Source organism: Passer domesticus, chromosome 3, assembly GCF_036417665.1.
Source record: "Passer domesticus isolate bPasDom1 chromosome 3, bPasDom1.hap1, whole genome shotgun sequence".
Classification (NCBI taxonomy): domain Eukaryota; kingdom Metazoa; phylum Chordata; class Aves; order Passeriformes; family Passeridae; genus Passer; species Passer domesticus.
Genome location: NC_087476.1, coordinates 6,180,108 through 6,200,460, shown reverse-complemented (window position 1 = coordinate 6,200,460; position 20,353 = coordinate 6,180,108). Strand labels below are relative to the sequence as shown.

Genomic DNA, 20,353 nt, shown 5'->3' with positions numbered 1-20,353 from the left:
GCCTCTTTTCAGGAAGGGTCAGAAGTCCAAACCTCCTGGCAAAGGTTTAACAACAAAAATCCAAATCAGAAAATGGAACTTTGCAGTAATTATGGCATTCATATGGTGGTTCCTGGTATTCCCATGGTGACATTGTTGCTGTTGCCATCATATTTGCAGAACAGAGCTAATGATTAAACTAATGAAATTTTGTAAAACCAGGCTTCTCAGACCTCAGGTAGATGGAAATGCATCCTTTCTTACTCATCCTCATGCTCTACCACTCTTTCACCCACATTGTTTGTTGATCCTTGCATATGCCATGTGCCAGACATATTGCAGATCCATAATTTCAAGCAAAACTGCAGCCACACTGTTGCCCCCTATATCCAAGTACCTCTAGAGTCTGAGTGCTTGAAACTGAATCTGAACCCGGATCAAATCTCTTTACACAGCTCTGAACTTCATGCCAGGTTGTCTCCAAGCCTTGAATTCACACTCTCCCCATAGTTTGGTGACAGGAAATGGGGAATTTGTTTTTAAAACCAGAACTGTCAGATGTCTTGCATTCAAGACATGAGAAAGACTCTTGATGTTCACAAGAACATCTTTTGGCTGAACATTTCACAGGCAAGACCTGAATTTGTACCAACTGGACATGTCTCAAAATGTTTTAGTTGTGCTGGGGATGTTCCACAGAGCTGCACTAATTAGAAGGGATTCATTCTTTAAGACAGAGAAATGCTACCTCACAGCTTGAATATTAATAAGAGAAAATTTATGACAGCCAACAGAGTAATATAATAATTGTAATTATAATAAATAATATTGTCTCCAAAGGAAAAGGGCATTTATCTGCTTAGCTCTTTCATCAGCCATTTTCGGACACACACTGTGCTTAAAATACAGTTATGCAATCCATGTGGGTCAACAGCGGAAGGTTGGTTGCTTCACCAGGATTATAAGAATCTTTTAAACACAATGGTACCACAAATTAAAATGGAAATCTATCAAAACAATTATCATCCTGAAAGCTTTGGCCACAAGCATGATTATTGTAGAAGGATGTTGTCCTTGGCTCAGTTCAGCTGGTGTTATTTGTATCCCTCCATGGCTCAAAGTTAGAATTTGCATGGCTAAGGACCATAAATTTTTGGAGGAAAAAATAGGCTGTTCCTCAATGCTAACACTAGCAGTTTTGTGTTGTTGTGTAGTGGTTTGTAGGCAATTCATTAGATATTAGAGATAGGAACAGACTGAATGTGGTGGCTGAAGCCTGCCTTGAACCTTGGAAGGATTCAGATGGAGATTTCTGTCTGGACCTAGCTGTTTGTGTCTGAGGCAGTTGTTGATGTGGACAAGAATGAGTCAGTGTCCAGAGTTTTTGGGTTTAACTCTAAAGTACGTGTTTTACATAGTAAAACAGTGAAGCAGATATTGAGCTGGTATAAACTGCAGCCTATAGACTTAAATAAAGCAGAAATCATGTCCTGAGTGCATCCACCCTCTCCATGAGACAGGCAGTCCTGTAGGGATGCGAGAAGTTAAAGAACACCCTGGGTGTTGCTTGCCATCAGCAAGGGACACATCTGCTTAGAGATGTCCTCCCGAGAGGCTCCATGTAGCATCCTTGAGCTCCTGACAAAAGTTGAATCCTGCGGCAACACCATTCTTGTGTTGATGATAAACTGTATTAAATAACAAGCACTGCTGGTTATTTTTAAAATGCTCATTTTTCATTCATGATCCAGTTTTCCATCTTGCGGGAGGTAAATGAGTAACAAATCTGAAATCCATTTTCCTTTCCCCCTTCCAGGCTGGTATAGATGGAGAAAGTATTGGGAACTGCCCATTCTCCCAGCGTCTCTTCATGATCCTGTGGCTCAAAGGAGTTGTGTTCAATGTTACCACTGTTGATCTGAAAAGGTAAAAATTGTTCTGTTTAATTGAAAATAGGTGTATGACCCAGTGTTTGCACTATAGAAAGACCCCCTCCAAGTTAAATCTGATTTTTATCTGGCCTAGAGAGCCTGTGGTGCACAACAAAATAGTTGGGATTCAGGTTTGGCTGTTGTTTTTATTTTTTTCTCACTTGTGGAATGTTTTTATATTAAACAGGGTGCTTGGGGTAGTTTCAAAGTCTTCCAACCACAAATTACTGGAGAGGAAAAAAAAAAGGCAGACTGATTTTGTAGGAACTATAAATATCTGTGCAACTACCCGACCATAAAGATTAGTGATTTCATGACTTTTTCTCTGCTTGCAGAAAGCCAGCTGACCTGCACAATCTGGCTCCTGGGACCCACCCACCTTTCCTGACATTTAATGGAGAAGTCAAGACAGATGTTAACAAGATTGAGGAATTCTTGGAAGAGATCCTTGCACCTCCAAAGTAAGACCTTCGGATATTTTTTTCAGTCAATATTCCATTTCCTAGGAATGAAAGATGTCCTAAGAAGAGTTCCTAAAAAGCACTGCTTCCTACAACCTTTACTTAAAGGAGTAATATTTATTTATGAAACTTGCTGGCTTCAGTGAGATGACTTCCATGTGTGAAGGTTACTTCTGTGGCTAATAACTGCAGAATGTTTTCTCTGTACACATTTCTGGATGCCCTTGTATGCAGAATTAAGGAGACCAGTACTAAAATAAAAATGTAGGGGTCTGGTGGCCACATTTTGCAAAGCTAAAAATAACTTGGAATAGATGCTGAGAATTGCCACACAAAATATCTGTGCCAGGAAAAGCATTTTACAGTGAAAAACTAGAGGTTTCTGAGCTGTATGGTGTGTTAGGAAGGTTGGAAGGGAAGCTGATTACAGAGGACGAGAGGCTCGGGAGGCAGAAAAGTGCTCATTATTCTAGTCAAGAAATGACAAGAGCCCATAACTGGAAGTTATAACTAAACTAATTCAGATTAGGAATAAGGCCCATATTTTTTTTAGTATGAAAAAGCTACCAAAGAAAGGTTTAGATTTACCAGATATGACTTACTAAGTTAAACATTTTGGACTTAATACAAGGATAATGGAAAAAATAAATAGTTGGCTTGTGAGTTGGACCTAGAATCTATGAATCCATCAAATTTGGCTTGGTTCCTTATGGAGCATTTTACCTCCAAGCGAATCAGCAGCTACAGGCCAGTCCTGAGGCAAGAGATCAGGCATTTAAATTTTCTATACTCTGCTCCAAGACCACTGAAGTCAGTAGGAGTCATCAGTTTGTGTTTATCTTTCAAATCAATATATTCCTTTTCACCAAATGTCTGTAAAAAGCGATGCAGTGACTGGAACATTTATGTTCCTTCACCTGGTTAATCCTAAAACCCTTTGCTATTCCATCCTGGAGTACATTTTCAGAGCAGAGGATTAGACATGACTGCCATTCATAATGGAGGGATCTGGCTGCCAAACTCCCCTGTACCTTTCTGGAAATTTTTGTTTCCTTCTCAATTATGGCCGATTTTGGATTTATGGCCGATTACATAAAGCATGAGTGCAATTGCCTTTGTCTTGACACCATCCCTGTGTAACTCCCCACATGCCTGCCTCGACAGACAGATAATAGATAGGGTTAAGAGGGTCTTGCCAGGCTGTTGTTTTGAGATAATGAGTGTTAATTACAGTTCTTCACACTGGAGGTTTTTCTCTCTTGTTGTAAATTGTATTTGTAGCCATGGCTGTGATGCTGGTAACAAGGTGTTGCTCTCCCCACTGCTTTTGCCTGTTCAGGTACCCCAAGCTGGCTGCTAAGCACCGGGAATCAAACACTGCTGGAATCGATATCTTTTCCAAATTTTCTGCATACATCAAAAACACCAAGCAGCAGGATAATGCTGGTGAGTATGACCATTGCCAAGTGTGCCAGGGAGTTTGTGTGCTTAGAAGTGGGAGAATTTTGCCATTTTGTCATCATTTTTTGTAAACTTTGTTCAGATGACATCAGGCACTGCTGCTGATCAGCTCCAGGTGGTTGGTTAGGTGGAGTCAACTCACATGCCCACAGTTGAATTAACTACATCTGTAGTAGTAATTCAAAAAGTAAAAGAGCTAGTGTTTGGTAGCCTCTTTACCAACAGCCATGGCATGACTCCTGTCCATGCAGCCCAATTTCCTCACCAGAACAGGATCCCCAACTGCTTACTGGAAGAGACTGGTGGCCTGTGCTACCTCCTCCCCTGCCCCATCACTGCTTAGAGGAGTGTGTGTTGGCTGGTCCCAAACCTGTGAGAGCAACTCATGCTTTATTGGATGTTGCCATCAGGTTCTTGGCCCCCTTATCTTTTGATTATGTTATGCTGTTACAGCTAATTTGCTCATATATATCAAGACATTCCATATAAAATAATTAAAAGACAGAAGTGTATTTAAGAAATGTAATTGCACTCTGTAAGCTCCAGATTTTCCTTCACATTTGTTTATGAAAAGAAAGAGTCCCCCAGAAGCCAGATGCCATTCATATTTATATGCATCCCACACTGTCTTCTTAATGAAATTGCTGTTCTCCACATTCTTTTCCCCTCAGACAGGAAAAACTCCAGCGAGTCTGAGCTCCTGTTGCTCCATAAAGCTGTGGATTTACACATCCCTATCCCTTGAGATGATCTAGTACAATATTTGCAGTCATTCACTGATGTACCTCCTCCCTTGTATTACTGCTTTCACAGAGACGTAAGGCATGTTGAATACCATGGGCTTATATCCCATCATTCAGAAAACACTAAATTTTGCAGGTTCCAGCTCTGCCACACACTTCATCTGTGCAATTATATTTCATTGCCTGGGGCTGACCCATGAGATAAAAGTGGGTAAATGATGATTTATGTCAGATAACAATCTCCTCTGTAATATTTTGGTGTTGTTAACAGAAGGAAATAATTATAGTGCTTTGCTTCTCAGTGATGCTAAAAACTTGGGGGTTTTTTGTCTAATGCTAATGGGATGCTCAGCTAACCTTTATAGCAAGTTGTAAAAGGAAGATAAATTAAGAGTTAGACTAAATATATGTAATAATGAATGTAAAATATCCTGGCCATTTACAAGGAAGTTTTATGGTCTGCTGTGCAACTACAAATCTTCAGCTGTGCTACCCCACATGCACAGTCCCAACTCTTGCTTCCCAGTGACTGCAGTATTCAAATCCCTGGGCTCACAGGGGCTGGCATCTCCAGCCAGGAATAACTGGTCATCCTAGAGGTGTCTGCATCTGGCCACAAGCAGAGCTGGAATTCAAGGTCTGATGTCCACTGTGGTGAGATAAGGGATCTAACCTGACAAAGCACTCCACATTTTCAGAAGCTGGAGTATGATTAAAGAGAGCTTTCCCTAGTTCTGCATAACAAGCTCTTGGTTTAGGTACTCTTCTAAATGACAATTAACCACACCAAAGTTTTTGAGACAAGAGCTGTTAAACTGCAGGAGAGACACAATCTTTGCTCCCTGCAAACATCCTCACTCCATTTTTTTTACCTTGTTCCTGCTCCTGTCTTACCCAGACACTGCAGTCTCTGAATGTACTGATGCTCAACTTTCCTCTTCAAAGTAGAGAAAAGCTTTTAGCTTAATTTTATTATAGCTGGAGTGCTGCACTGCAAGGGGAATAAAGCAGACATGGGTAGAGCAGAACTGGATCCTTCTATCTATAACTATGTTCTTTCTGTCAATGAAGTAAGGTCCCTGGGACTGTCAGTGCAGACCTCAATTTCAGCAGAGTAATTGACTGTCAGTTTTCAAGGTCTAGGGAAGAATAGTTTCTCCCCAATCCCAGGGATGTTTTATTCACCTTCTGTCTCGTTCATCTGAACAACAGCAGTTTTTCTGAAGGCTGATTTGGATGGAGGAGAATAAGTTAGTCAAAAAGTAGTTGTCTTACATTTCTTGAGCAGTAAAAAGACTTGAGCATTTCTTGAGCAGTAAAAAGAGGAAAGGAGAGCAACACTGTGTACAGATTTCATAATAAACATATTTATTTTTTATTTGTATTTAATAAATTTTTGTAAAATTGCAACACTGATTCAAAAGGGATCTGGGGCTCTAGTTCTCATCTGATGCATATAATTTTACAGCAGGTCTTGCTGCATTATTTAAAATAATAGAATAGAATCACAGAATCTCAAAAGACCTGGAGTTTGGAAATTGGGAATCTGGAAAAGACCTTGAAATCATCAAGTCCAGCCTTTGATTACAACCCTGTCAATTAAATCATAGCACTGAGTGCCACATCAAGTCACTTCTGGAATACTTCCAGGGATGGTGACTCCAGCATCTCCCTGGAAAGCCCATTCCAATGCTTAACAACCCTCTCACTGACTAAATTCTTGATGTCCAGCCTGGCCTTCCCCTAGTACAGCTTGAGGCTTTCTATTTAAGTAAATAGTTTTTATATTGTATTAATATTATAGTTCATTATATTTATACGTTAAATAAATTTTATACATTCATTTTTATGTATTTTAATATTATGTTGGTATGGTACTATATTTCTATTTCTATTTCTATTTCTATTTCTATTTCTATTTCTATTTCTATTTCTATTTCTATTTCTTTATATTTATATTTATATTTATATTTATATTTATATTTATATTTATATTATTTTTCCTATATAACAGCAGAAGTAGTTGTATATACTTCTGTGACCAAAAAAAAAAATTATAAACATAATTACTTAGGTGAAGTCCCTTTTCCTGTCTCCACATGAACAGGTGAGACCCAAAAAGAACAGAGATTGCTGCTTGTGATTATCATAAATGTTTCTATAGCTCCCAGCTCTGAGACAGAGGTTATATGTGTCTCATAGTCATGCTCTATATCTGTTCCTGGCTTCAGCTGATTCCAGTGCTCAGGTTAATCTGGAAAGCCACACCAGTGACTGGAACATCAGTTGCATGTGATCAAAACACAAATAGAAGAAGAGTTGTTAGTAAATTAAAAATAGATTATAGAACCCAGATTGCTATATGAACAATAGTTTTCATTTCTTTTAATTGGCAATAGAGGCCTGGGGACAGGACAGCAAGGTGGCTAAAGCACCAAACATCAAGTTGCTTAAATTATGTTCTCTTAACTCAGGAGTCAGGGAAGTGAATTCAATAATGTGTGGGATATCAGGCTGGGAATTTGTGGTATCAGCCTGTCTCTGCTGTGAGAAGTCTGGGTTAGGTGTCATTATGTGTGACCATTCCTTGCAGGGCACTGGTTTAGGGGAGGTCCCGTGGTGTGTGCAACGTGAGCTCTCACCCCAGCCTGGGGCTGTGGAAAAGTGACACAAAGGGGTTGGGATAATTAATGATATTTGTGCAGCAGGAGGGTACTGGATGTGAGAATTGATGGGAATCTGGTGCACACTGAAGAGAAGTCCAAACTGCTGTCCCTCTTAGCAGAGTTTGCAGGCAGGGCCATGGAGAAATGTCACATTTCAGGTGATGCTGCTGCTGGCCGTGTCACTGTGGTATTTCCTATTCTGGGATGGCACTGCTAGCACGGCCTTTACATAGATAAATGATTTTTTTTTCCCCTTGATAGTGGAAAAGTCGGTGAGGACAACAAGAGTTGGTAAATCCTTGTTTTAGTGTGTGTCTGAGTCCTGTACGTGAGTAAACAGATGCAAGAATACATTTGTAGGTCTGTTTCTGAGATTGTGACACCCTCTGCTGGCAAATATATGAATGTATAAAGCAGCTCTGCACAAGCAGCTTTACAGTCAGGGCGGAAACATCCCCTTACCAAAACAGGATTCTTTCTGTCAAGACAGTTTCCTCTTACAAATGTAACATTGTCAAAAGAGAAGTGTTTCATAGTAATCTATCAATTTTGACAAAGTTTTCATGGAAAAAAAATATGTTTTTTCTGGATGAGTTAAATTTACTTTGAAGCAAAAATGCTTTAGCATTACAGAGAAAAATGGATTTCTGGATTCATGCAGTACTTCATCAGCCACACACCGTTATGTTTTATGCCTGGCACAGAAGCAGGTGATAACCTTCTCCTGTAAGTCTACATGGCAATATGTTATTGATCATGATTCATTTACTTACCAAAGGTATTTGGCAGCAAGGCTGCCGTGATTTAATAGTTCCCTGAATTTCTGATTCTTTTTTTCCATCTTTGTTTTCCTAACTTTTCTGTCTTATAATATAAAAACGTTGAAAGTTTTGGAACAGGCTGGCGAGGGCTGTAAGCCCAGAAGCAAACATGCTCATGCCATATCAAAGTCCCACCACTTTTAAGCTTCTTGAAAGGGAAGGAATTGATTCCAGATTCTCAGGATGTGGCAAGCTGTGTTTAAAGAAAGTGTGTGCATTTATTATTTCAAGTCAGTTCAATCAGAACTTGATTCCTTCCACCCCCTGTGCCACTTGATAATTTTATAACAGGCCTGTTTGAAGGAGTCATCTCCTCATTGTGGGATTAGATCTGTGTTTCAGCAGCACCACCAGATTATTCAGTTCTCTGGCTGTTGTCACCAGGCTTCACCCCTTGTGCCTGAAATGGCCAGGGCTCATTCACACATAGACAGGAGTCCTTGGGAGGGTTCAGTGCAGTAGTCTTGAAAATTATTTCCTGGGCGCTCTTGCTCAAGTTTTCATGGCCAATTTGAGAGTTTTTGATTGCTTAGTGATTGTTTAGTATCAAGAAGGAAGTCTTGTCTGAGCACAGGAAAGTAAACTGAGGTCTTGTGTGTTTATTTTGGTTCCTCTGGTTGATGCTGGGCAAGTCACTCATGCTCTGTACGGTCACCAGGGAAGCAACAATTTATGTATTCATTGGAGGAGGATGAAATCTAATTAATTGGAATGCTGTGTACACAGTCAGCATCCTGCTTGTTATTTTTACTTACGAGACTGTGTGCTGCAAACCAAGGGGACAACCTGGGGTAACCACCCATTAACTGTCCCGCCTAAAATTGTGAGTTCTTTGGCTCGCAGAATGAGCCCTTTGATTTCTTGTAGGAGTTTAAAAAGTTGTTCTTGAATAGAGTTCTTAGGGGGCACCAGCTCCAGTGTGGGTGGGCGCATTCATTAGTGGTACGGAAGGATATTTCACTGTACAGCTCCTCAGAAGGCGCTGAGCTGGGAGACCACCAACATGATTTCGTGCAGAGGAATTTCCAGCCGTCTGACCAGAGGACTCTGCTTGTCTGGTTTGGATTTACATCAAGAGGCCAAAAATAAAAGCGCATTTAAATCATTAACTTGCATGTGATTAAGTGCTGTTCACCTCTTTCAGTAGCTCCATCACACTTTGTGGTTTGGTGCGTGAGGTGGGAAATGTCTCAGTGTGCTCTGTGTGTACACGTGCACTAGAAATGCACACACACATACAGGCCTGGAATTGAAACTGCCCTATGTTAGTTTTACACCGTGGAGTTACTCCTGCCAAGCAGAGGGTCAGACCCATAGGACAGGTATGTGCACAGGCTGAATTGTGCACACTGATCCTTCCTAGAAGCCATCACATGCCTCTTGTCACAAGCAGAAAATCTGTTCACTCCAAACCCAGCTTAGAATATTCACAGTAATACCAGCTGCATGGTCAGACCTTCTGTGGCACCTGAGCCAGGGGTAGGAGCTTCTTGATGTGCTGGGGCAGCCTGGGACATCCTGACAAGCGTGGTGTGGTCTGGCTCCAGCAGCAGGAGAGCAAAACATCTCCCCAGAGCATCTCCACCTATGGTGGGGAAGGGCAGGGAGTCACCCCTTTCTTTCCAGCCTGGCTTCTCTCAGCCAAAGGGATCATAACACAGCTGTTACTGTGATATGGCTTCTCCTGAGTCTTTGGTCCTTCTGATCTGTTCCATGCCTGGAGGCTTCACCCTGTGTCCAGCAAAATTCCTGGCAAAGCTGCTCTTGAGTTTGCCAGAGCAAGTTGACAAATCCGTTTGAATGTTCTTGTATTGATGGAAAGTTTCCTGTGACAGGGATCTTGGATCAGACTCTAATTTGGGACCAACATTACAGTTTGTGATTTTTGAACAGATTTTCAAGGTGCCATATAAATATATAGGTAAAAATATAAATATGTGTGTGATGTCTGTGTATCAACTTGCCATTATGGTTTTTTATTCTTTCTCTTTAGTTGAAGAATTTCCATTTTCCACTACAAACCCCACACTGGTCCAAGGCCCAGAACAAGGCACAATTTGTCCTGTGGTGTGACAGTGACAGTACCAAGTTTTCTCTGTCATACAACCAGGAAAGACTAGAAAGAGCTTTTAAAATTGTTTTAGAGGAAAGGACTTGCTTAGTGATGGAACTTGTCAGGATGACAGTTCTTCTAGTGGAAGGTGTCTCTGTCCCTGGCAGGGAGGTTGGAAATAGATGACTTTTAACGTCCCTTCCAACTCAGGCCATTCCATTATTCCATGCTGATTCCATGATTCTTTAATTTTGGCCTTTTGAAGCACAAAAAAAAAAGAAAAAAAAAAAGCTATTTCAGAACGTTTTAAACAAGTTTTTATTACTCCCCATGAGCTGAATAATGTTGGGCTCATGGTAGCTAAAGTGCTTGGCAGCTTTACAAAACCAGCCCTAATATAAAAAATACCCAGTCTTTAAAACATATGTAAAGTAGCTTTTCTGCAACATTTGTGGCACATAAAGTACCAAATACATGTTGGTGAGTGTGATATAAAGCTTTTATTGCCATTCATTTGGGATGACCCACATAACTCACTCATGATATGCTAATAAAACTGTTCACTCTGTCTCCTTATAAAAACACACATATAAAGATCACTAAAATTGTGGTGTAGCTTTGTGCTAACTTGTTAAGAAGTGCTGCAAGTTGCATTTATCACCTGTCCCAAATTGCTTTATCTACTTTCTGCCCAGTAATCAAAGTCTGAAATGCCCAGGAACAGCAGTTTGTGAAATAAATTTTCTTGAGAAATAACTTTTTTGAAAGTTCTCAAAATCATGCTGGCTGGAGGCCCAGAGCCATCAATATTCTGTCTCATACCAGTGACAGCTTTAAGGACCAATATCTTTTGACCTTCCAAAACTGAGAACTGAAATGTTATGTCATTAAAAGAAAGAGGTTTTCAGTTTTCTAAAATGATAACACACCACCACCTTAATCTGAGAAATATATACCTTACAAGGGAATTTTTCTGAATTTTCCATCTTCTAATACCTTGCTAATTGAGGAACAAAGATTTCCCGATGGAAATGTGAAAAACATTATTTGAAAACAACACAAAAGGAACATTTTCTGTAAGTCCAGATGTGATCAGACTGCAGACTCTCCAAGGCAGGGACTTGGTAAGCCTGGTTAACAGTCTTAGATGCAGCCATTTTGGGAATAGTAAATATTTGCATTAAATTTACTAGCAGACCAAATTTTCTGACATGTCTGTGCTGAAGCAACTTTGAAGACATAGCATACCACAGGGAGGAGGAGACAGAGAAAAAAGAAAGAATGCATTTATTTATATAATTTAAAGTTACAGAACATGCTGAAGTCAACAAGGTTAATGACATGATGAAATTAAGGCCCTTTCTCAAGCCTTTGCTGAGTCAGGGCCTGTATGCACGGCCAGGCCTAGAGTAAAACACTTGCAATGGGAACAGCAATTGGCAGACACTCTCCTTTAAGAGGGAATTATTTCCCCTGTGTGTTGGAATATTCCTCCAAGTGCTGCTGGCTTTACTGGGATGCTTTGTTCTGTTTCCCAGCCGAGCTCCCATGCTCGCACACAGGAGCAGTAGCACAGCTGGAAGTGGATTAGAGCAATCTGGCAGCAGCAGTCCTGGGAGGAATTAAGAGTCTTGCTGCTGGAATGGGAGGCCTAAATTGCATTATTATTTAGAATTGAGTTTTAACTTCATTGCTCTATGGTTTGGCCCTGGTGGATGACTCCCTTTGTTGTGATAGACTTGATGTATCTTAAGTGTGTTCCCCACAGCAAAGACTTAGGTGAAGTTATGGCCTTGCTTAGTTCAGTGTCCAAAACTTATATAACCAAATGTTTGGGTTTAAACACGCAACTGGTCTTGATGTCCTGACAGGATTGTTCACAGGTTTGCATTTAGCCATTGCAAGCTATCACATGGTAGATAGCCAGTGACTGGCTCCTGGAAGTCAGTTTGCAAAACTGTTGATGACTTCAAAGGGAAAAGAATTGGCCCAGGTTTTGTTTTTCATTAAGCAGATTTTAAAAGAATTTTTTTCAATTATTATTTGTTTAATGCATGCAAATGTTCTCCATAAAATAACAGGGAAAAGAGTAGTGAGATGTGAATGAAAATCAATGTTACTCAGTTTCTTTATTAGATATATCTTAAGTCACTGACTTTCAGCTTGAAAACACTGCTAGAAATGAGGTGACAAAATGGGAATTAGAGAAATAGTTCTTGTAAAAATATCCTGGTTTTTCTGATTGCAGAAAAAAGTAATCTGAATTTCATGGACTTTGAGGCCAGAAGGATTTTTGTGTTATTTACTCTCATCTCCTACAAATCACATCCCAGTGAGTTTTGCCCATTAAGCAAACATGTTAATGTTCCATCCTTAAAATGATTTGGTTTGATTGAGCAGAGAACAGGAGAAACTGAAGTGTCCTTGGTCCACTGAAGTGTCTTTGGGGCTTTTTTCCAGTCCTTGAGCACTGTCTTACTGTTTTCCTTTGACCTTTTGCTGGAATTCCCAGTACCTTTTTCATTTTTTTAACTGGGGACACCAGAACTGGAAAAAATGTTTTTAATACTTGACTCAACAGTTCAGTAGCAACAGAGGCAATGTGACCTCCCTACTAATTCTTGGATTGTTTTCATACATCCAGACTTAATTATAACTGATTTTGCTTCTGTTCCTTTCAGGGAGGTTGAGGCATAATCACGATGATCCCTAAGTCATTTCAAGGGGCTTGAAACAAAAAAAAAAAATCTCAAAAGCAGAGAAACAATGGGAAGGAAAGAATTAAGATGTGACTCATTTGCAAATCTCGTCGTCTCATGGCTTTTTGTGTCTCAGTAACGATTTTTGAACACAAAGATTCTGGAAAATTGAACACAGAAGATTCTGGAAACACTAAATAAATCCATTTGAGACTGAGATTTTTCCAAGTGAATGAAGGGGTTTGGGAACTTAATAGCTTTAAAATTTCATCCTCAGGTGCTGCTAGCTAGGCATTGCTTTGTCTGCCTCTCATGTGTCTTCATCGATGCTGGAATTAAAAAACATAGTTGAAAACAGTGGAATGCAATTGGGATTATCCTGGTGTAAATAGAAGCAGACTTTATTCTTCTACATGCCTGGAATTGGAAGAAATTAGTATTAAAGATTCAAGCACCATCAGCCTGTACAGGAACAAATTTCTTCACTTAAGTCTTGGAACACAAGGGGTCCCCAGAGCACTGCTGCTAAAGCCCAGCTGCACTCGCTACCAGAATCTCACTTTTCTCTTACTTGAACGCAGATACATGAAGTTACTTTTCCTTTGTTAGTCCCAGAATTGTCTTATTTGCTCTTCAGTAGCAAAACAAGAGTTTAAACTCTGAGTGAACACACTTAAACACCGAGATAGCAGTAGGATAACCTCATACTATAAAATATGTGTTTAAAATTTGCAGGGCTTTATTAATTTTTTTTCCCCAAATTCCTGATGCAAATCAGCTGCTGCTGTCTGCAGTTGCTTTAGGGACACCTGCACAAGACTAACATGGCAGAGGTCAGGATTAGGCCCTTGGGGACGTGCCCTAGAAATGATGCTTGTCACTTACGTGCTGCTACAGGGTCACGATGATTTGTGAAACGCAGGTTCGGTGCTGTTCTTCCCGGGGCACTTGTAGGCCAGTAGTTTTACATTCACTTGCTTCCTGCCCTCAGGGTCACTTGGACTCCTAAGAGACTTGGGAGTGAAGCTTTTCTTTGGTGTCATTTGAACACCTGGCTTTTCTTCTTAAAAAAACAGCATTTGAAGGGGCTCTGACAGCATTCTTCATGATAATGTTACAAGTATTCCATTTATTTCTTGCCTCCATTGCAACAATGGATAAGAAAAGGGAGGGAGGAAACCTGAGTTTTCTGTAAAAAAATAGAAACAAGTCAAAACAATCTTTCTAGATGTTTGAAAAACATGTCTAACTTACTATTTAAGGTGTTATTGATTCACCTGCTTTGCTAGGTTTAATTTGGGACTAGGACAGATGGTATCACAAAAATAGAAAGATGCCAAGATGCCTGTTCTTTTTGTAATATTTACTGTTTATCGTGTCTAACCTGAAACATGTTTCCACAGCTTGTGCATTATTGCTTTACTAATGTAAAGTTTATGGCCAAAGAGTATTTTTATTTTTACATTGGATATAGGACATGGCAAAGCAAATGATTTAAATTATTTTTATAAGGCCATATAGAAAACTTGAGAAGAAGAAACTCAAGTCTCCTAAATCCAGGTAGCCTCTTAATCCTTGGATCATTGCTCTCTGTTTTAGGAAAAGGTGCTGGGAATTGAGCTTTCAGTCTTTCTCATTCCTTCTGTGGAGGTTTTGAGACATGTCTGTCAAAATATCCCATACTTTTTGGGTGAAGCTCTAATCAATCAATCAATCAATCAATCAATCCACATTATCAGTCTGCAGATGGGTGAGAAGGGAAAAGAGATGATAAGGTTGGGATAATTTCACTTAATTCTGTCTAAAAGTTATATATTAGTCATTCAAAAGTCCTATTTCTGATCAATGGAGAGAGACATTTCTAAAGGGCATTTTGATTTTTCTTAAAGTTGGGAGAATTTCCTTTGGAGGTGCCTTTCTTTTATTGCTACCTTGAACAATTAGGTCAAAATAATTACCTAATATTTAGAAATCAGGCAAGGGAAATCTTACCCATAAGCAAATCAACAGATTTTTGATGTGTCTAGGTTTCTGAGGGTGCTTGGGGTATCCCTCAGCTGTGTCAGCTCCATGTTCCTCTGAGTTCTGGAGAAAGTGTTCCTGGGGCTTAGCACCTCCGTTTCTCTCACTGCAAATACGCAGAACAACATATATGTCCCTACATGTATGGAAAATGTGTCCCTGTTTATGCCTGCCTCAGACCGTGTCTGAAAGGTGATTTATGACCAGACTTCTGTGTCTGTTTCCATGTGTGCCCCTGTGTTTTTGTGATTCACCCCATTCCTGGTGTTTGCTCACCCCAGCACTGACTGGGAGTAAAAAAATCCCTTTTCAAGTCCCAGCTCTGACTTGTCTGGAGGATGAACATGAGCCCCTGTCCCCTAAAACAACCCCAAACCAGGAAAGAGCGGATTTGAGGAATAAGAGACACTACTTTATTTCCCTTCTGTGTGCACAAGGTATTTGTTGATTCATTAAGTGGGCAGAGACACAGAGATCACAGCTTTTTCACATGGCTGTGTGGGCATTCACCTTTATTGTGGGAACATGCACAAGTCTCTTTTCCAGTGAATATTGAATTATTTATCTGGAGTGGAACATCTTTAATAGAAGAGCTGAATCACCCCAGAAACTCCCTTTGGCCCAGACTTAGGCATCTAAATGCCTTGGATGCACGGGAGCACACAACCTTCATCCTCCTCTGCATTTCCAATGGCTCTCCCAGTGACCTCCCACTCATTTGCTGCTCAGAGCTGGGGATTTTATGAGGCAGAAACATGCCTGGAAAGGATGCTGCAATGCTCAAATAGGCAATGTATTTGCCCTGTGGGGAGTAAACCCTAATATTTAAGTAACTTTAAAAAAAATTGGAGGTATTATCCTAGATCACTTGGGTGAACTGTGAAATTATATTCAAAGAGTAGTATTCGTCTCGCCTGACTTCACCTCCCTGAAAGTGAGGTGTCTAGTCTGAGCTAGTCCTTTAGGTTTCATCTGTAATTCATGCAGCAAGAAGGGCATGTGCACAGTGAGTCACTCTGGTCTGAATCAGGTGTCTCAGGCAGTTGGATGGAATTGCCCTCTGGAGATGCTCAGTCCCTCTGAGCAGAGAGGGAACCTACAGAACCAGCTTAGACAAGGCACCCAACTCTTAAAGGGCTGAACAGAAGAAGTCAAGGGGCACCAGATCTCGAGGGTTTTATTGAAATCACAGGGGGGAAGATAAACTGTTCAATATGAAGTGCAGAGTCACGTGTATTGCAGTCACAGCTCCTCCATGGAGAAGAATTAATCTATACAGATTAAAGTTACAATACTCTGTTGAGCCAGCCTGGAAAAAAGAAAATACAAACCAAAAAAAAAAAGGACAGGATGGAAAAAGAGAGTGAAAATATGAATCTTTAATTTTTAATCAGACTGTCAGACTAGTGGAATGGTATTATTTTCTTACCTTAAATTGCTGTTTCTTAGCTTGTTCCTTTCTCCTACCAGAAAACAGTATTGGGTCTCATATAATATCAAACTGTGAATCTGGAAGTGATCAGGAAAGGTGGTTTGTTTTTTTAAAGGAAAAATAAATCTCAGATGGTTTGAGACTGTGAATATTTATGTACTGTTCCCCCTTTTCCCTCATTGGTATTTCACCAAGTTCATTTGCGTGTGTTACAGGATAAATCTTACAGGAGGGCAGTGGAAGAAAGCAGTAAAAAGGGAAAACATCAATCAGTGATCCAGGGTAGCAGCAGGAATCGTTCATTTTTGTACATGGATCATGGTTTGTTGTACTTGCCTGGGCTTGACAATTAAGAGCCTTGCAGTTGTGCTGAGATCAGCCTCAGGTAGTTGGCTACAAAAAGACAAGATGTTGCTGGGCTTCAGTCACTTTGAAGCCTTGTTGTCACAGGGATAATCACTCAGAAAGAGCGCCACGCATATTTGTCCTTGACTTGGAGAAAATGTTTTGTGACAAAAGGTTTATTTAATAAAAATGCCATGGGTGGTGTGAGTAACCTGATTTATTGGCAAATGTGGGTGGAATTTTGTGAATAATAACCTGCTTTGGAAAGTAAAAGTATTTTCTGTTAAACTGTTTGAAGCAGAAGATTATTCTCCTTATAATTTGGAAATGATATGTTAATTTTGAAGATTGTCACCATTTAAAAAGTGATGCAAAAATTATTGGATGTCTAGGCAAGACTTACTTAATCAAACATCCCCAAATATGACTTCCTTGTTTTTGTGTTTGTTTAAAAATCTTGCTTTTTTTTTTTGCTTAAAGCTTGTTTAAAAAATTAACTGTTTTTGCTCCCTTTTCACATAAGTCAAATAGTTTTTATGTTCAGTTTGCTTAAAAATCTGTTGTTCTTAGTACTCTGATTGTGCCCTCTATGCTTTGAAACTTTTTCCATAATAACTATCAAGTGAAATCCTTATCCTGCAAGAGGTTCCACACAAGCACATAAAAAAGGAGTCATCTCACCTAATTTTAGCTATTTTAAATTTAGGTAGCCAGTCTGCCTATGACAGAGACTGAGAGAGATAGAGAAAGTGAGATTGAGGCTTCTCTGGTGGTAATTCAGCTTTTCCTAGGCTACTATTTTAGGATGGAATGATTTGCCTTGCAGTGGCTCGTTCAGGCCACAGAGATTGGTGTTTATGTGCTTTGTCTGCTTTGCTATTTCTCCTTGTCCCAACATTAAACAAGGAAGGAAATATTTGGAGTTCAAGGAAGGGGAAAAAGCGTCCTCGCCTGACCTCTGCAAATGCTGTGGGTGTGGGCAGTCTGAATCAGTTTTACTTTTTCCGAACCGTTTTTCTTTTACTACTTTCTAGTTACTTTCCATTTTGCTTCAGCCTTATTTGACCCACAGAAAACAGAGATGGAAACGACCGGTGACGCTGGAAGTTTTATGGCTGGTATTATTTCAGGGGTCAGATTAACTGATTAAAATAGACTCTTTTGGATTTAAAAGCTTCTGGAGAAATCCTAATCCCACTGAAGTCAACAGCAAAACTTCCATGAGCTTCAGGATGGCCGGAATTTCACCCTGGGTACCTATTAATGAATCTTTGTCATCTGGCCCTCTGCTTGACTTGCAGGATTGCTCCATGCATTACATTTTCCAATGTTTTGTTCAGATGCAGTATAAGTACTTCAAGGCACAAGGGCTTCTCTCCATCCCCTGGAAATAGTTGCACAGGCTAATAGTTTAAGGAAGTTTTCGCTTGAAGAGTTGAGTAACAGAGCCAAAGTCTGTTCTTGGTTGGACTGGAGTAAATATGGAATAGCTTGTTGACAATGCAGTTACTCCTCTTTTATGTCAGTGTAACCAAGAGCACAGTTTTGCCCATTATTAACTTTTGTTACATTATTTGTATTTCTGTGCATGTCAGAATTTGTTAATCTCATTGTTCAACATCAAGTAACCTTCTGCTGAAAACAGAACGTCAATGTGAATTAGGTATCATCAGCTAAATTGAACCTCACCCTGTGCATTTGACAGATGGTAATACATTCATTAAGTGTTCTGTGGTTGCTTTGAGGTTGGAAAGTGCTATTTTTCTGGCTTCTAACTCAGAATTCTTAAGTAAAGTTGTTTAAAATCCTAGTTTTGAAGGGAGAAGAAAAATCACAAAAAGCTCGCGAGGTTTTTTTTACTAATATTATTGTTTATTACTGGTGGGATGACAGGGCAGGACTGTCATTGCTAGAAGTTGTCTTTGGCTGCATAAGTAGTCCAGAATGAAGTAGAAAAGGCTGAGAGAGAGATGGTTCCACCATGGATTTTGTCTATACATGGGTAGAATTTCTTGGAATTCAAGGTCATATTAGATATATCCCAGTGAAGGCAATATGATGCTGGTGCCTTGGTGCTTGGTGATTCCAGTGTCCAGAAAAATGGTTTCAGACATTTCAGCTGTCGCATGGATAAGCTGATGACAGGGCTGCTCTCTCAGAACTGATCACATTTGGGATCTCTAAGTTCCTACTGAAAGTCTGCAGGGTGGGGAAGCAGTTGGAGGTAGAAATTTCAAAAGCAGCACAGAGCCACAGCCTGGCTCTGCTTGGTGTTGTAATATTGAATCCTCCACCCCGAGATTACCAAGACAATGCAAGGGTGTGATTAGACACTTCAGGAGAAGTTCTCCCCACAGCTCATTTAGGGGTCACCAAAACCAAGTGTAGAAGAGAAAACTCCACTGAACAGAGAGGAAGGTCTCACGGTGTTTAATTCAAACCTATTCTTTTAATTTTACTCACTTCAGGGAAGATTAATCCCACCCATTATCTGTTATCAGCAAAGCTATTTAGTTCTTTAATGATGTTTCCCAGAGGACAAGTTGCCAAGGGAATTAGGTGCTTAGCCACTTCTGAAATTCACTGTGGGTGGTTCTCTCACAAATGGGGAATTAGTAACTTTTTAGATCTTTTTAAATGTCTTCATCCAGTCTGGTGCTGATTGGTGTTCACATGGCCCCTGCCTTGGTGAGTGCATCCTCTCCCCTGTGTTCTCAGTGGAGACAATGTAGAGAGTCATCCAGCTTTTCATTAAACAGCCATAGTGGGAGAAGTTTGGAATTAAGTCCAAGTTTAAGGAATTAATTCAAGCTGAGGACTCTTTCCTCAGGAAGTCTCAGAACATTCAGAGCTGTAGGCTATTCTGAAGAGGTCATTTCCTGGTCTCCACTCACAATTTTTCACCTTTCACATAATGCTTAAATGTCTACCAGGCAAGAGGGAAAATTAGATTCTTTTACACATCCTCCTACTTTGAGTGGGGATTTCCCTGAGTACCTTCTCAAAGAACATAAGATTTCAAATCCAACAGATAGATCTGAATGTGTTAGGGCACCTAGAAAGTAGCATTTGCAGCATGGATATTTGCATATAGATTTCAAAAAAATGCCTTGGAAATCATCAACAGGCTTTAAAAATCTGACCCTGTGCACGTAAAATCCATTTGATGTAGCAAATTTTGGATTGTAATTCTCTTAGTTTTTAATTTTTTTTTCACTAATTGGAAGGAGAGCAGTTCTCTCTTATTCACTATTTTCCTATTTTCCAGGCTGTTCTGAGAACTTTACTAGGATCTGAGATCTAGTTTACTATGAAGAGTTTTGATTAAAAAATGGGGTCATTGGTGTCACAAGTAGTTGTTCAGTTCTTGCCTGTCAGGATATAAGATGGTCCTGACTCTGTGGTGATTTCAATGTGAGGTGTCAGCATCCTGTGGGCTCCAGCAGAGCCTGTGAATTAGGTCACAGATGTATTGAGCCCTGAACATACACACTTATTTCTGGCCTAAAGCTGCCGTATGCAAGAGCCAACTATGAATTCAGACAGTTGTTTTTCTTGCTGTCACAAACAGGCTGCACTCCAGGCATTGTTTTTGGGACAGCCATGACGCACTTTGATAGAGCAATGAGGGCAAAAAAAACCCCCAAAACCTAATAAGTTCCAGAAGAGTTACATAAACACACCTCACCTGCTGCTGCTGTCTCTGTGCACACACCTGACTGACCCCATGGGCTAGCACA

General features: G+C 40.1%; 1 protein-coding gene across 9 annotated transcripts in view; it reads left to right on the top strand.

Annotated features, from left to right (window-relative positions):
* Positions 1 to 20,353, top strand: part of CLIC5 (chloride intracellular channel 5) — an 86,518-nt gene that overhangs the window by 52,186 nt on the left and 13,979 nt on the right. For all 9 annotated transcript variants that reach the window (XM_064411698.1, XM_064411696.1, XM_064411691.1 and 6 more), the window contains 3 exons: positions 1,796 to 1,905; positions 2,246 to 2,371; positions 3,711 to 3,817. In XM_064411698.1, coding sequence (XP_064267768.1) covers positions 1,796 to 1,905; positions 2,246 to 2,371; positions 3,711 to 3,817 — 343 coding nt within the window. The remainder of the gene's footprint in view (positions 1 to 1,795; positions 1,906 to 2,245; positions 2,372 to 3,710; positions 3,818 to 20,353) is intronic.